The 15037-nt window shown below is 48.9% G+C and overlaps 1 protein-coding gene across 12 annotated transcripts in view; it reads right to left on the minus strand.

Moving 5' to 3' along the window:
* ATP9B (ATPase phospholipid transporting 9B) overlaps window positions 1-15037 on the minus strand; it is a 245959-nt gene that overhangs the window by 73656 nt on the left and 157266 nt on the right. For all 12 annotated transcript variants that reach the window (XR_016213832.1, XM_051840449.3, XM_070049842.2 and 9 more), the window contains one exon: window positions 14544-14704. Coding sequence is in view for 8 of the 12 variants with exons in the window: in XM_051840449.3 (XP_051696409.3) it covers window positions 14544-14704 (161 nt within the window). In the remaining 4 variants the exon portion in view is untranslated. The remainder of the gene's footprint in view (window positions 1-14543; window positions 14705-15037) is intronic.

Consider the following 15037-nt stretch of genomic DNA (forward strand, 5'->3'; position numbering starts at 1 on the left):
GGTGACCTAAACAACCCTGCTCCGTCCTTCCACAAGGGCTCCCACAGACACAGCAGGAAGAGGGAGCCGATACAAAGGCCCCAGCAAGACTCTGACACGGAGATTCCCACGCTGCCAGACAGCATCCGTGTCTGAAGGCCTATCTGCTCCTTCTGTGAACATTAATTGAAGGACTCCTATGTTTCAGGTGCTAACCAAGAAACTCAAGAACAGGTACGATGCAGGAAATGCAAAGACACTGGTCACTCTGCTCTGGACTGTTTGTAACACTGTCATTTAAGGCTGTCTGGGGAGACTGCCGCCTGAGACGCCTGCTGCACTGTCGCCCTGTCTGGGACCACTCGGCTGTCACGGTCCTGCAGAGATGGCTGTCCAGGCCTGCGACTCCACAAAGTGACCATGGAAGAATGTCCACTAAGGCTGCTCCACCGTGGGCATAGTGGCTCTTTGCAGCGCAGGTCTCCCTACATGTCACTCAGTAGCAAGGGTGCACTTACGCTGTGGGGTCAGAGACCGGGTATTCTACCCAGATGGCTCAACCAGCCAGTGCACCCACACTTGGAAATCATCTTGAGTTGTAGCCTGTGTCACTGAAGACTACCTAGGTCAAAGAGTGCTAAATGATCGCAAGTCAGCGTAGCTGTGCCCGTTGTGGGCTGTTCATGACCCTGTTAGGAGAACAAACCGAGGGAAAACCCCGCTCAGAACTGCTCTGCGGGACGACGCTCCAGGCAGCACACAGGCAGCCCGGAGGGGCTGGCGTGCAAGGTGGCGAACTAGGTCCCACGCACAGCTGGAACGCGTGAAACCTGCCCCTCGGCCGCGGGGAAGGGGGAACGAGGGGCTTCCCAGGTGGAGTCTGGAGGGCGCCCGATGTGGGGCAAGGCTTGAGGAACACGAGGGACATCCTTGCCAGCCAGTACCTGAGAGCAGAACTGCTCAGCCTGGGTTTGGAGTGACCACAAGTTTTGAGGACAGGAAAGGAGAGCCAATTCTACAGGAACTCTGATTTGGGTTTGGAGAAGGATTCTCTATGAATGAGACACACAAAGTGACAGGCACAGGACACCTGGCTAAAGTAAACACAGACGGAAGCTGGGAGGCAGCCAGGCTGCCAAGGTGCTCGGTGCTCGGTGTGCGGCCGTGCTCGGCACGGCACAGGGTAAGGAGTTTGGCATGGAAAGGGCTGTGGGCCCCTCGACAAACTTCCCACAGCTCAACTGCCCAGACCAGAGGTCTGCACTCTGGAAAAGCAAGACTTTCTGCTGTGTGTGGTGCTCTTTTGGGTTCTGGTTAAGTGAATTTGGAAGGGTCGGCCTGACTTAGCTGTTCTAACAAGTGGGCTTTTGTCTTTAGCTGGGCCACATTTCTGAAGAGCTTCATCAGCCAATGGGCTAGAGCAGCAGAAACCAAAGCAGCACCTTCAAGGCTCTTCTGGGACTTGTTTTCTTCAAATCACAATTGACTGGTAGTTTAATAAAATAACTCCTGGGGCCGGCGCCATGGCTCACTTGGTTAATCCTCCGTGTGCGGCGCCGGCATCCCACATGGGCGCAGGGTTCTAGTCCCGTTTCTTCCTCTTCCAGGCCAGCTCTCTGCTGTGGCCCGGAAGGGCAGTGGAGGATGGCCCAAGTGCTTGGGCCCTGCACCCCATGGGAGACCAGGAGGAAGTACCTGGCTCCTGGCTTCGGATGGGCGCAGCACCAGCCGTGGAGGCCATTTGGGGGGTGAACCAACGGATGGAAAACCTTTCTCTCTGTCTCTCTCACTGTCTAACTCTGTCAAATAAAATGAAATAATTCCTGTTGTTGCAGCAGAGTTGTAAACACTTATTATTTCATGGAGTATCATATGAGGGGGTTTGCAAACTTCATGGAAAATCTGTACTATTTTTGAATTCTGCTTTCTCAGAAAGTGTGAAGGCTTGCCATCTCACAACAGTCACCGCTGGGACATTCAGGATGAGCAGACGCCTTTCAAGGCTGTGTGCAGCAGCAGTCACTCGTGAAGAAAAGGGTGGAGATCATCTTGGGGTGATGAAAGTTAAGTAGACTCTGCATGACGCCTGGCCTACGGCTTAGATGTGCACTGAGACAACTGCGCCCCATAAGAGAGTTCCTGGGTTTGAACCTTGGCTCTGGCCCCCGGCTCCAGCTTCCTGCGAATGCAGGCCCCGGGAGGCAGGGTGCGGCTCAGTGGCTGGGCTCCTGCACAGAGGTGGTAGACCCGGGCGGAGTTCCTGGACTTGTGAGGAGGAATCAGCAGGGGTGCCCGTCTTCCCCCCACACCCTGCCCACCTTTCAAATAAATAAATATTTTAAAAAGTAAAACAACCACAGAATGCAAGTTTATGGTTTACTAGCAAAAACTACTAAGTAAAATGTATCTTTCTTCCATTAAGGCAGTAGTATTGTACAGGGGGCACTATGATTCTTGTATATTTTGATCAAATGCTAATTTGCTTTTTTTAGATAACTAGTCATTCATAATTTCTTTCAATGAAATACAATCAATGACAATGTAACATCTGATTTCCCGTGTGGTTAGAAAATAATAATTAAGTTCATTTAGACTTTACACCATTTCCTCTCAATAGTTTATGCACAATAATTTTATGCAGATTGCAATGCAAATAATTATACATTACATTTTTAATGTACTCTATAAGTTACCACAGATCAGGGAAAACATACGGTATTTGTCCTTTTGGGACAGTCAGATTGAAAAAGAGAAATTAGAAAAATTAAAAACAGTGTTTGAGATTTATGGGATACTATCCAACAACCCAATACATGGCTCTTAGGAGTTCCTGAGGGTATGGAAAGAGAGAATGGACTAGAAGGCCTAGTTAGTGAAATAATTACAGAAACTTCCCTAATCTGGAGAAAGAAATGGACGTCCAGGTACAGAAGGCACACAGAACTCCTAATAGACATGACCAGAAAAGATCTTCACCACGACACACTGTAGTCAAACTCTCCACAGTAAAACATAAAGAAAAGATTCTAAACTGCATGAGAGAAATGTCAGATTACCTTCAGAGAGGACCTCCAATTAGACTGATGGCTGATTTCCTATCAGAAACCCTACAGGCTAAGAGAGAATGAAGAGACATAGTCCAAGTCTTAAAAGAAAGAAAGAAAGAAAAGAAACAAAAAAAGGTCAGCCCAGAACACTGAACCCTGCAAAGCTCTCACTTATGAATGAAGGTAAAATAAAAATCTTCCATAACAAACAGAAACGCAAAGAATTTGTCACCACTCATCTAGTCTTACAAATGATGCTTAAGGATGTGCTACCACAGAAACACGGTCACCGTTAGGAAAGAAGGTGAAGGCAGAAAATCTAGTAAAAGGACAAAGGAAATCCAAAGCAGACGATACGAGTATTTACAGAAAAACGGCAGGGCCAAGCAGGCTGTTACTTATCAAGGAACCCTGAATGCAACGGCATAAACTCTCTAACAAAAGACGCAGCCTGGCTGAATGGATTAAAATCACGACCCATCTAGTTGCTGCCTACAAGAGACACACCTCACCAACAAAGACACGTGCAGACTCAAAGTGAGAGGACGGGAAAAGGTATTCCACGCTAACGCAAGATCTGACTGTAATAAATGTATGTGCACTCAATTACAGGTGATTGCTTATTTAAAAGAAATGTTAATGGATCTAAAGGGAGATACAGACTCCAGTACAATAGTACTGAGGGATTTCAAATGGACAGATCAATTAGAATATCTACACAGAAACAACAGAGCTGATCTACAGTATGGACCAAATGGATCTAACTGATATCTACAGAACATTTCACCCCACAGCAGAAGAATACACACTCTCTTCATCAGTGCATAGGACTTTCTCTAGGACAGACCATATGGTAGGCCACAGAGCAAGACTCAGCAAATTCAAAAAAACTGAAATCATGCCATGCCCACAGTGGAATACAGCTGGAAATGAACAACTCAAGAATCTCTAGAACAACTCAAGAATCTCTGGAAAACAGGCAAACACATGGAAACTGAACAGCCTGCTCCTGAATCAACAGTGACTCATGGAAGAAATCGAATGGGAAATAAAAAAATTCCTGGAAGCAAATGAAGACGGTAACATAACCTATCAAAACTTAGGAGGGCGGCGCTGTAGCACAGCAGGTTAACACCCTGGTCAGAAGCGCTGGCATCCCATATGGGCGCTGGTTTGAGTCCTGGCTGCTCCTCTTCAGATCCAGCTCTCTGCTATGGCCTGGGAAAGCAGTGGAGGATGGCCCAAGTCCTTGGGCCCCTGCACCTGTGTGGGAGACCCAGAAGTTCCTGGCTCCTGGCTTCGGATCAGCGCAGCTCTGGCCATTGCGGCCAACTGGGGAGTGAACTATTGGATGAAGACCTCTCTCACTCTGCCTCTCCTCTCTCTGTATAACTCTGATTTTAAAATAAATAAATAAATAAATCTTTAAAAAAACTTACAGGATACAGCAAAAGCAGTGTTTAGAGGGAAGTTTATAGTAATTGGTGCCTATATCAAGAAATTGGAAAGGCATCAAATAAATGAGCTAGAAAAATAAAGGACCTAGAAAAATAACAGCAAACTAAATCCAAAATTAGTAAGAGTAAAGAAATAATTGCAGAATAAACAAAATTGAAACAAAAAATGTAAAAGATCAGAGAAATGGAGAGCTGTCTTTTTGAAAAAATAAACAAAACTGATACACCATTGGCCCAATTAACCAAAAAGAAAAAAAAAAAAAAAAAAGAAGAGGGAGATGACCCAAATCAGTAAAATCAGAGATGAAAAAGGAGATGTAACAACAGATATCATAGAAATAAAAAATCATCAGGAATTACTACAAACAGCTATATGCCAAGAAATTGGGAAATCTAGAAGGAATTCCAGATTCCAGGAAATCCAGATTCCTGGATACATACCAACTACCAAAATTGAGGCACAAAGACAATGAAAACCTAAACAGACCAATCACCAAGACAGAGATTGAATCAGTAATAAAGACCCTCCTAACAAAAAAAAGCCCAGGACCAGATGGCTTCACTGCTGAATTCCACCAGATTTTTAAAGAACTAATTCCAATTCTTCTCAAACTACTCAAACAATTGAAAGGGAGGGAATCCTCCCAAACTCTTTCTATGAGGCCAGCATCACCTTAATTCCCAAATCTAAAAAAGATACAACAAAAAAAGAGAACTATAGATCAATATCATTGATAAACACAGATGCAAAAATCCTTAACAAAATACCAGCTAATCAAATGTGACAACACAACATAAATCTATGAACTGATACCATCAGATTACTTAGACCAAGTGGGATTTATCCCTGGTATGCAGGGATGATTCAACATATGCAAATCAATAACTGTGACATATCACATTAACAAACTTAAGAATAAAAACCATATTATTATCACAATAGATGCATAGAAAGCATTTGATAAAATACAACATCATTTCATGATAAAAACCTTAAGCAGATTTGGTATAGAAGGAACATTTCTGAACACAATCAAGGCAATATACAATAAACCAACAGCCAGCATCATATTAAATGGGGAAAAGTGGAAGGCAGTGTCACTAAGATCTGGAACCAGGTAAGGAAGCCCACTCTACCACTGTTATTCAGTACAGTCCTGGAAGTTTTAGCCAGAGCCATTAGGCAAGGAAAAGAAATCAAAGGGATAAAAAATGTAAAGGAGGAAGTCAAATTATCTCTGTTGGCAGATGACAAGATCCTATATAAAGGGAAACCAAACGACTCCACTAAGAGATTACTGAAACTCCAAAAAAAGTTTGGTAAAGATGTAGGATATAAAATTAACACACAAAAATCACTAGCTTTGGGGCAGCAGGTTAAGCCGCAAACTGCAGTGCCGGCATCCCATATGGGTACCAGTTTGAGTCCCTACTGCCCCACTTTTGATCCAGCTCCCTGCTAATGTATCTGGGAAAGAAACGGAGGATGGCCCAGGGTCTTGGGCCCCTGCACCCACATGGAAGACTAGGATGAAGTGCCTGGCTCCTGGTTTAGGTCTGGCCCAACCCTGCCCATCTGCAGCCATTTGGGGAGTGAGCCTGCAGATGGAAGACTTTTCTCTCTCTCTCTCTCTCTCTCTCTGCCTCTATCTGTAACTCTACCTTTCAAATAAATAAATAAATCGTATAAAAAGTCAATAGCTTTTGTATTCACAGACAATGCCATGGCTGAGAAAGAACTTGTAAGATCAATCCCCTACACAATAGCTACAAAAACATTTTAAATACCTTGAAATAAATTTTACCAAGGAGGTAGAAGATCTCTATGATGAAAATTTTTTTAAAAAATTAAATAAAGAAATAGAAGACGACATAAAAAATGGAAAAATCTTCCATGTTCATGGATTGGAAGAACAATATCATCAAAATGTCCACACTATTGAAATCAATTTAGAGATTGAATGTGATCCCAATCAAAACACCAACAACATTCTTCTCAGATGTAGAAGAAAAATGATGCCAAAATTCATATGGAAACACAAGAGACCCCGAATAGCTAAGGCAATCTTAAACAAGAACAAAAGAAGCTGAAGGCATCGTAACACCAGATTTCAAGACTTACACAGGACAGTTGTAATAGAGAAAGTCTGGTACTGGCACAAAACAATCACAAAAACAGAATGTAGACCAACGGAACGAAACAGAATCCCCAGAAACCAATCTACACATCTACAACCAACGAATCTTTGACAAGGAGCACAAAGCAATCCCTGGAGTGAGGATGGTCTCTTCAACAAAAAGTTGAAAACTGGATCTGGGAAAACTGGATCTCTGCTTGCAGAAGCACGAAACTAGATCCCTACCTTACACTTCACACAAACATCAACTCCAAATGGATCAAGGACCTAAATCTATGAACTCATACCATCAGATTACTAGAGGTGAACTCTACAAGACATTGGCATAAGCAAAGACTTCTTGGAAAGACCCCAGAAACACAAGAAATCAAAGTAAAATAGACAAACGAGATTCCATGAGGCTAAGAAGCTCCTGCACTGCAAAGGAAACACCAATTTGCCTTCTGATGTTAAAAACCTCAAAGAATGCTCAAACTTCAGGCATGACGCTGGCAGAGCAAATACCCTCACTGCACGTACTCTGAGTTCTAATTTCGCAGAATGTTTAAGCCCAGACCTTTGTCCAGCTGTGACACACTGCAGGTGACAGGATGTGGGACCCCTTCAGATGCACACGGCATGCTATTTTGGAAAGAATCACGGAAACAGACTGCAAGGTCAAAGATACCAGATGTACTCTGAGCTCCTTGGAAGGGACACCAAGAGACCGTTCTGGAGGAGCCTGAGCCTGAGCTGCCTGAGCCTGCAGGTGGCTGGCTGAGGGGCAGGCATGACCTGGACTGTTGCAGTCAGAAGGGTGAAATGAAGCAGCTCGAGGGAACAGTATCCAGGGAGAGCAGGAACGGGAACAGGAATGCGCGTGTTCTGTGCCACAGCGAGAAAGCACAGGCCATGTTTGGGGAATGAGATCACCCTACGAGTTCTCCAGGCCTTTCCCTCCCGAAGGACGCACGAGCTCCTGCTCCATGGGAGGCGGCATGGGCACCCAGGCCTCTCAGGTTCCTGTCAGGCGTGGGCAGTACACATCTCTCATGACCACGCCCACTAGTTCCAGGATCCTAGCCCAGTGACGGACGTGCTGCTTCTGAGCTCAGCGATAGCATCCATAAAATGCCACGCACTGCAGGGACCCCGTGAGCAACTAGAGTAATGGCCAGGTCTCAGAAGGACCAGAAAAGGTGGACCTGGAGCTGCATGGGCGGGGAGCAGGCCCCTGCAGCTGTGGCCAGGTGCATTACCCATACCTGCATTCCTGCCAGGACTGCATGCTAAGACCATCCATGGCCACAGACACAGGGCTAATCCAGTGTGGTCTCAGCACAGGAGATCCCGGGCCATGAAGAACAGGTTCAGAAGGAATGAGGAGGACCCTCACCTGCCTCAGGACACCCCTGAGTGGGTGTGGGAGACCTAGGTCCCAGGGTTCCTGATGATGAAGATGAGAGGAGTGGAGGTGACAGGAGGCACGCAAGGCCCTGCACACAGTGACCTGTGCCAAGGACGGCCAGGACATGGTCTCCAGGCAGCCCCTCTGGCCCTCTGCTTGGATGGATGCCAACCTATGCTCTCAGGACCCAGGCGCCAACTCTCGACGACCACATTGCTAAAAGAACCTAAGGGCACACACCAAGATGTGCAGAACCAGACTGGGCAGACACATGCAGGACCACCCGGGGAAGGAGCCAGCATGAAACTCTTGGCAGCCCTTGGTCTGCAGACACATCACTCCAGTCTCTGCCTGTCCTCACACCGCCTCCCTGGAGAGCTCCTGCGCCTCCCAAGAGGACACTGAGCACTGAACTCAGGGCTCACTCTGATCCTGAAATACACCTGCAAAGACTACTTCCAGGTAAGGTCACATCTGGATCTCAGGTGGGCACTGCCCACGGGGGACATCACTGAGCCCACTAGAGTCACCTGACCTTCCCCAGATTTCCACAACACGTTCACCCCATCCAAATAACCCAGTAAAAATCCTATCAGTTCCGATGCCTCGCATCTCCTAATAGAAACATCTGTATCAGATGTGGGCAAGTCCTGGGGGACGGCCTGTCCTGAGCAAAGCTGCTCTCCACCTGTGGATCGGTCAAAGTAGAAAGGACGTCATCTGCTTCCAAAACCCAACAGTGGGGTAAGCAGAGACTGGCAGGCACGCAGGCGCCACCGGGACCAAGCTCGTGTCGCACCAGAATAACCCCTGTGGCTCACTGCGCTGCCCTCTGAGAAGCCCACAGCCCTGCAAACTGCCCCGGCCAACGCTGCCCTAGAGCCATTCCTCCCTTTTCCCGAGAAGCTGTCTCCTGCCTATCGACTCCTGAGAGTCTCACAGGCTTCTCTCGCCTTGCTTCTGTTCTGTGCAGTCCAATCTCTGCCTGCACACGTCCTGGACTGATGAAGTGAGCCCTCCTCCAGGGAGCCCATCTGTGTCCCTGGCTTCCGCCCAGAGGCTGAGGTGCTCCTGCACTGCCACCGCATCCATCCCTTCAGCAGAGGCATCCAGACACACCCCTGGCCTTCTCTTCAGTGCATCCTTTCCAAACACCGAATCCCCCCACACGAGCATCTTTACAACCCGAAACGTGCAAATTCCCCAGATCACCAATGCTGAATGTCACACCTGGGTCTCTTCCCACTAGGCGTCCTACCTAGAAAATGAGGTCTTACTAAAGATGCCTGTCAGAGTGGCAGAGACCTAGGAACTGTCTCACAAGGGAACCTAAACTGACAGAGCTCCCCAACTGCAGAAGTCTGTCAACTTCAGGCTTTGCAGGAAGACGCTGTATCTATCGGGTTCTCGAGTGTTTTCTTGGAGGGGCCTCCTTCCTACTCCAGCCAGCACCGTCCATCTGTCACTCACAGCTCTGGAACACGGCTGTGTTCCCAACATCACAGAGCACCTTGCAGCACACACAGAGAGGTAAGGACTAAGTGACCAGGAGCTGTGGGCCCACCCACGTACCGAACTCTGACGGCTCTTGGTCATGGAAGGTACACGGGGCTAAGGCAGCACCTGCTCACTTCAGAACTGCAGAAGTAAAAGTGAAACCTGGTAATATTTTCCTTTGAAAGGCAATGTAAGTAATATTCAGTAACTGCACATATTTTATTCTATTCAGAGGAATTTCAATAAGGTTTAAACTTCTTAAATCTAAAAGCCCCTTAAGATATCAGGACTTGGGCCGGCACTGTGGCACAGCAGCACAAGGGATACAAACCGTGGCCTGTGAGGCCAGCATCCCCTATGGGTCACGGTTTGTGTCCTGACTGCAGCTCCCTGCTGATGTGCCTGAGATAGCAGCAGACAACGGCCAGGGTCCTTGGGCTCCTGCCCATATGTGGGAAACCAGGAGGAGGCTCCTGGCTCCTGGCTTTGGCCTGGCTCAGCCCCAGTCACTGTGGCCATTTAGGGACTGAACCAATGGATGGAAGATCTGCCCCCCGCCCTGCCTCTCTGTAACTCTGCCTTTCAAATAAATAAATCTTAAAAAAAAAAACAAAAAACAAAAACCAAAAACCAAAAAAAAAAACCGTGAGCCCTAACGCTCTGACTCAGGACCCTGTGTGAGGTAGCTTCAGCGAGTTCACGGGAGGATGGGAGTCAAGCACCGCATAAGTAGTGCTGCACTGAGCATGGAGACACAGGTGCCCTTTCTCCTCCCGACCTGCACCCACAGGGCGGGCGGCTGGGCCATGGTGTCAGCCTCAGCTGTGGGAGGAGCCTCCACCAGCGCTGCGCTGACATGCATTCCTGCCAGAGGTGTGAAGCCTCCTCTTCCCCACACCCTTGCCAGCGTCTGCTCTTTCTTCTTTTTGACCGCAGCACTCGGACTGGAGTGAGACGACACCGCCTTGCAGTTGTGACCTGTATTTCTGATACTGAGCACTCCGGTGATAGTGCGGGTTTTTTCTTCAAAAATGTCTATCCAGATCCTTCACCCATTTTTTTTTTTTTTTTTTGGACAGGCAGAGTTAGAGAGAGAGAGAGAGAGATAGAGAGAGAAAGATCTTCTTTTTTTCTGTTGGTTCACCACCCAAGTGGCCATTATGGCCAGCACGTTGTGGCTGGTGCGCTGCGCAGATCCGAAGCCAGGAGCCAGGTGCTTCTCCTGGTCTCCCATGCGGGTGCAGGACCCAAGCACTTGGGCCATTCTCCACTGCACTCCCTGGCCACAGCAGAGAGCTGGCCTGGAAGAGGGGCAACCGGGACAGAATCCGGCGCCCCCCCGACCGGGACTAGAACCCGGGGTGCCGGCGCCGCAAGGCAGAGGATTAGCCTAGTGAGCCGCGGCGCCGGCCCTCGCCCATTTCTTAATAGGATTGTTAGCTTTGAGCTTTCTGAGTTGCTTGTATATTCTGGATGTTAATCCTTCGTCAGATGCACACTCGACAGCTTCTCCCATTCTGTCGTCTCCTCCCTCTGCTGACTGATTTGCCTTTGCAGAGCAGAAGCTTGGTTCGATGAACGCCGTTTGTTCAGTTTTGCTTCTGCTGCTGAAACAGACCCATATGTCCATCAATGCGCGAATGGATAAAGAAAAGGTGGTGTGCTTATACAATGGAATAGTATTCAATCACGCCAAAGAACGAAATCCTGACATCTGCAGCAAACAGGATCTGGGTGACATGAACTAAGCCAGACCCAGAACAATGAATACTGCACGCTCGCTCTCGTGTGTGGAAGTTAACTTGGACAGTGAGCTAGAGGTTGGGAAGGGTGAGGAAGGGGGGATAGAGGGAGGCTGGGTGAAGGACACCCAAACACAGTCAGATGGAAGTACGAGCCCAAGAGCTGCACAGCCTGGCGCAGGGTGGGGGCACACCTGGCAGTGATGGGTGCTGTGCTGCTGGGTCAAGGACTCGGAGGGGCCGGTCGGCTCCAATCATGAACTCGTGGGTGCTGTGCTGGGATTTGCACTGTACTGTGTGTTTGCTTCACCCGCCTTACAGTTTACAGTCGTCCTCGCCTGTAAAATCTGTGTCGCTGCATTCTCGGGCTGTGAAAGGGAAGGGACCGTGTCATGTTGAAGAAGCAGGCGTGAGACACTGGGGAGCTAGAGGTGAGCTCAGAGTTCTGTCTAGGAAGTCTCTCCACGCGTGCGGGAAGACTGGGACTTCTGCGCTCTGCATGGATGTAAAAAAGGACACACAGACTCACATAGGCACTGCCCTCACTGGTGCACACGCTCACAGCTACAGACGCACACAGGCGCTGCCCCTCACTGGTGCACACGCTCACAGCTACAGACGCACACAGGCGCCGCCCTCACTGGTGCACACGCTCACAGCTACAGACGCACACAGGCGCCACCCCTCACTGGTGCACACGCTCACAGCTACAGACGCACACAGGCGCCGCCCTCACTGGTGCACACGCTCACAGCTACAGAAGCACACAGGCGCCACCCCTCACTGGTGCACACGCTCACAGCTACAGACGCACACAGGCGCCGCCCCTCACTGGTGCACACGCTCACAGCTACAGACGCACACAGGCGCCGCCCTCACTGGTGCACACGCTCACAGCTACAGACGCACACAGGCGCCGCCCTCACTGGTGCACACGCTCACAGCTACAGACGCACACAGGCGCCGCCCTCACTGGTGCACACGCTCACAGCTACAGACGCACACAGGCGCCGCCCCTCACTGGTGCACACGCTCACACAGCCGCCTCGAAAGCTGGCGCACACATACCTGAGGTTTCACAGAATTCATCCAGAGACAGTTCACTAATAGTATATCTTTTCTTTTCTTACTATAATGTGTTTTCTATATTTTACTACAAATACATGTATTTATTTAAATTTGAAAATTAGCTTTAGTTCCAACATGCTTACAGCACGTACACACTCTTGAACTGTAACTCGTTTTCCCTGTTGACTGGTTAAAGGAAGATCTTGTCTCACGTATACTGCTGCTGTACTAAAGGAAGAAAGAGAGTTCAGAGAAATAAAACTCCTATTAGAAACCTGCAACAGAAACCTCAGTGCTGTTCAACGGTTTCTGTCAATCAACGACAGAGGTGCTCTAGCCATAAGAAGGGAGCTCTCATTCGGCCTTCCATGGCCTAAAACAGGAGTCTTGGAGCTCGCATGAGGTTCCAGAACTGTGAAACGCGGAAATACATCGTAAACGTAGTGGGAGCAAAGAAGACACACTCAGGAATGCTCGACAGCATCCCGTGTTTGCCTCAGAGATGGGAGCTGTGGTGAAGTCTGCAGCGCAGGCGGGCGCTGTCTCGGGCGCTCGCTCGCCCTCCTTCTGCTCTGAACACGGCCCTGCGCCTTCCCAACAGCCACAGCTCACGGTCACCAGGCTGCACGGTGCCCTCTGTCCCCACGCCCTGCTTCACTCCACGGCAGTGGCCATTGCTACGCCATGTGTCCGCCTCTCACCCCACGGCAGCAGTGTCTGCTCTGCTACCGGCTGGGCCCCAAACACGGCACTCGCCACCGCTGCCTTGAGTTGTGTCTCCTCTTTTTAGATGTGAGTGAAAAGCAGAGATCAATGGAAACAGTAAGAATTATATTTTTCAGGTTTTATTTCAAACACCATCACTAAGGTGGTTGCTGTATAAATGATTTTACATTGGTTAAAGCCACATGAAGTCAGAGACCAGGGCAGTGCACACAGGGACTCAGGGGAGGGCAGTGTTGGTGTGCACAAGGTGAAGAGGGCCCTGGGACACACACAGGGCCCTGCGGTCCACATTGATGTAGACGACCTGGGAACTGCATGGAGGACCCCTATCTGAACACACAGCCTCTGAAGTGCTGGCCTGTCACAGAAACAGACCTGGTGTTCTGTAGCCACACTTTGCTCGTCGCCACACATCCAAGGCTTCTTTTGGGCACAGAGGTACTGTCCCCAGAGCCGACTGTGGCACTCAGGACACCTCTGGTGATCTACACAGGCTCGGACCCTGAGGGCAGCACAGGACCCTGGAATGGGTTCCCTCAACCATCACTGAAGGAGTTCCCACCAACACCACACACTGTTCTGGCCACAGGACTCAGCCAAATGAAGCCCCTGGTGCCTGGAGCTCAGCGGATGGAGAGGGGCCGTCAACAGCAAGAGCAACAGCAGAACAAAACAGAGGAAGGTGTGTGCAGTGGGGTCTGAGTGACAAGAAGGGGCCGGCCAGTGGACGGTACAGCTACAACTGGAACAGCCTGACGTACACGACGGCTGCAGTGTCCTGGAGAGGAGACAGCAGCGAGGCTGCCCCTACTGTGCAAAAGGCGACGCTGCAGCTACTCAGCCCAGCACCCTCTGCTGCTTTGTTCCATTCTGGTACAAAAAGTGGCCACTGTGGACTCATACTTTACCCTAAGTGTTTGGTTTAATTATCTTTTAAAAAATACCATTTCTTTAAACACTTTAAAATGCACTTACTAACATTTATATTGTAAATATCAGTCTTTAAATTAGAGACATCTGATATTAACTATTTATATGCCAGTCTCTGGATACACGGGTTATCATTTTGAAAAATTATTCATATTAAAAGACTGCCTTACTCAAGACATTATCAAACTTGACAGATATATTAGACGCTTTTTAAAATATAGATAACTCTGCAGTGTCAGCCACGGCCGCAGCTCCAAGGGCACTGAGACGAGAAAGCCGACGAGCAGCCAACAAAATTATTTTGTCAGATTCAGATTTATGTTTTATCAAGAAAAACCTCCCAATTTTGAAGCTTCCATCACCAACAGGCTCCTAAAGAGCAGAGTGTCAGATCCCCAGATTATTCTAACAAAAAAGTATTTCCACGGAAAGGCCCCTCAAGGCTCGGGAGCGTTCCCGGCCCCTTCCTCTTTAGCCTGCCTGGGTAATTTACTTTTTCACTCAGAAAGATAAATTTCATTTCAGTAACATCATGTTCATGTGAAGCCAGACATTTAATCCTTTAAACCTACCTTATGGGAATGATGTAGGAAAAGAGAAGAAGGAACCGAAAAAGATTGCGGTACCAAGGGCCCACGAAGCCTTGCAGGGTTACCATGACAACGGACAGGGCCACCAGAGCCAAGAACAGTGCCTTTGTCAGCTGGTTGAGTTCCAGGTCCAACAAGCCAACCTGAAAGAGAACCACAGGAGTCATGCACCACTGTGATTGAGAGGACGCGAGAACGGTGATGTGCGGGTATTGGCCTTCATCGTCACGAAACACAAAACGCACCCACTTCCCTTTTCTCCAGGGGAACCTCTTACAGACTCGGGCAGGATCTCTGAAGCGGAGTCGTGACGCTCAGAGCACTGCTGACAGAGCCCAAGGCCAGAGAAGGCGCCACAGCACACTCAGACGCGCTCTCCCTAATGGAGGACGGGGGCCCTGCACCCAGCACGGCAGGTGCACGCTCTCCAGGTGAGGTTCCACTGAGGGGAGGCCCTGTCTGTGGGCCCGACCTGA

Source organism: Oryctolagus cuniculus, chromosome 10 (assembly GCF_051225735.1).
Source record: "Oryctolagus cuniculus isolate XC-2025 breed Fujian yellow rabbit chromosome 10, ASM5122573v1, whole genome shotgun sequence".
NCBI classification, from domain to species: Eukaryota; Metazoa; Chordata; class Mammalia; order Lagomorpha; family Leporidae; genus Oryctolagus; species Oryctolagus cuniculus.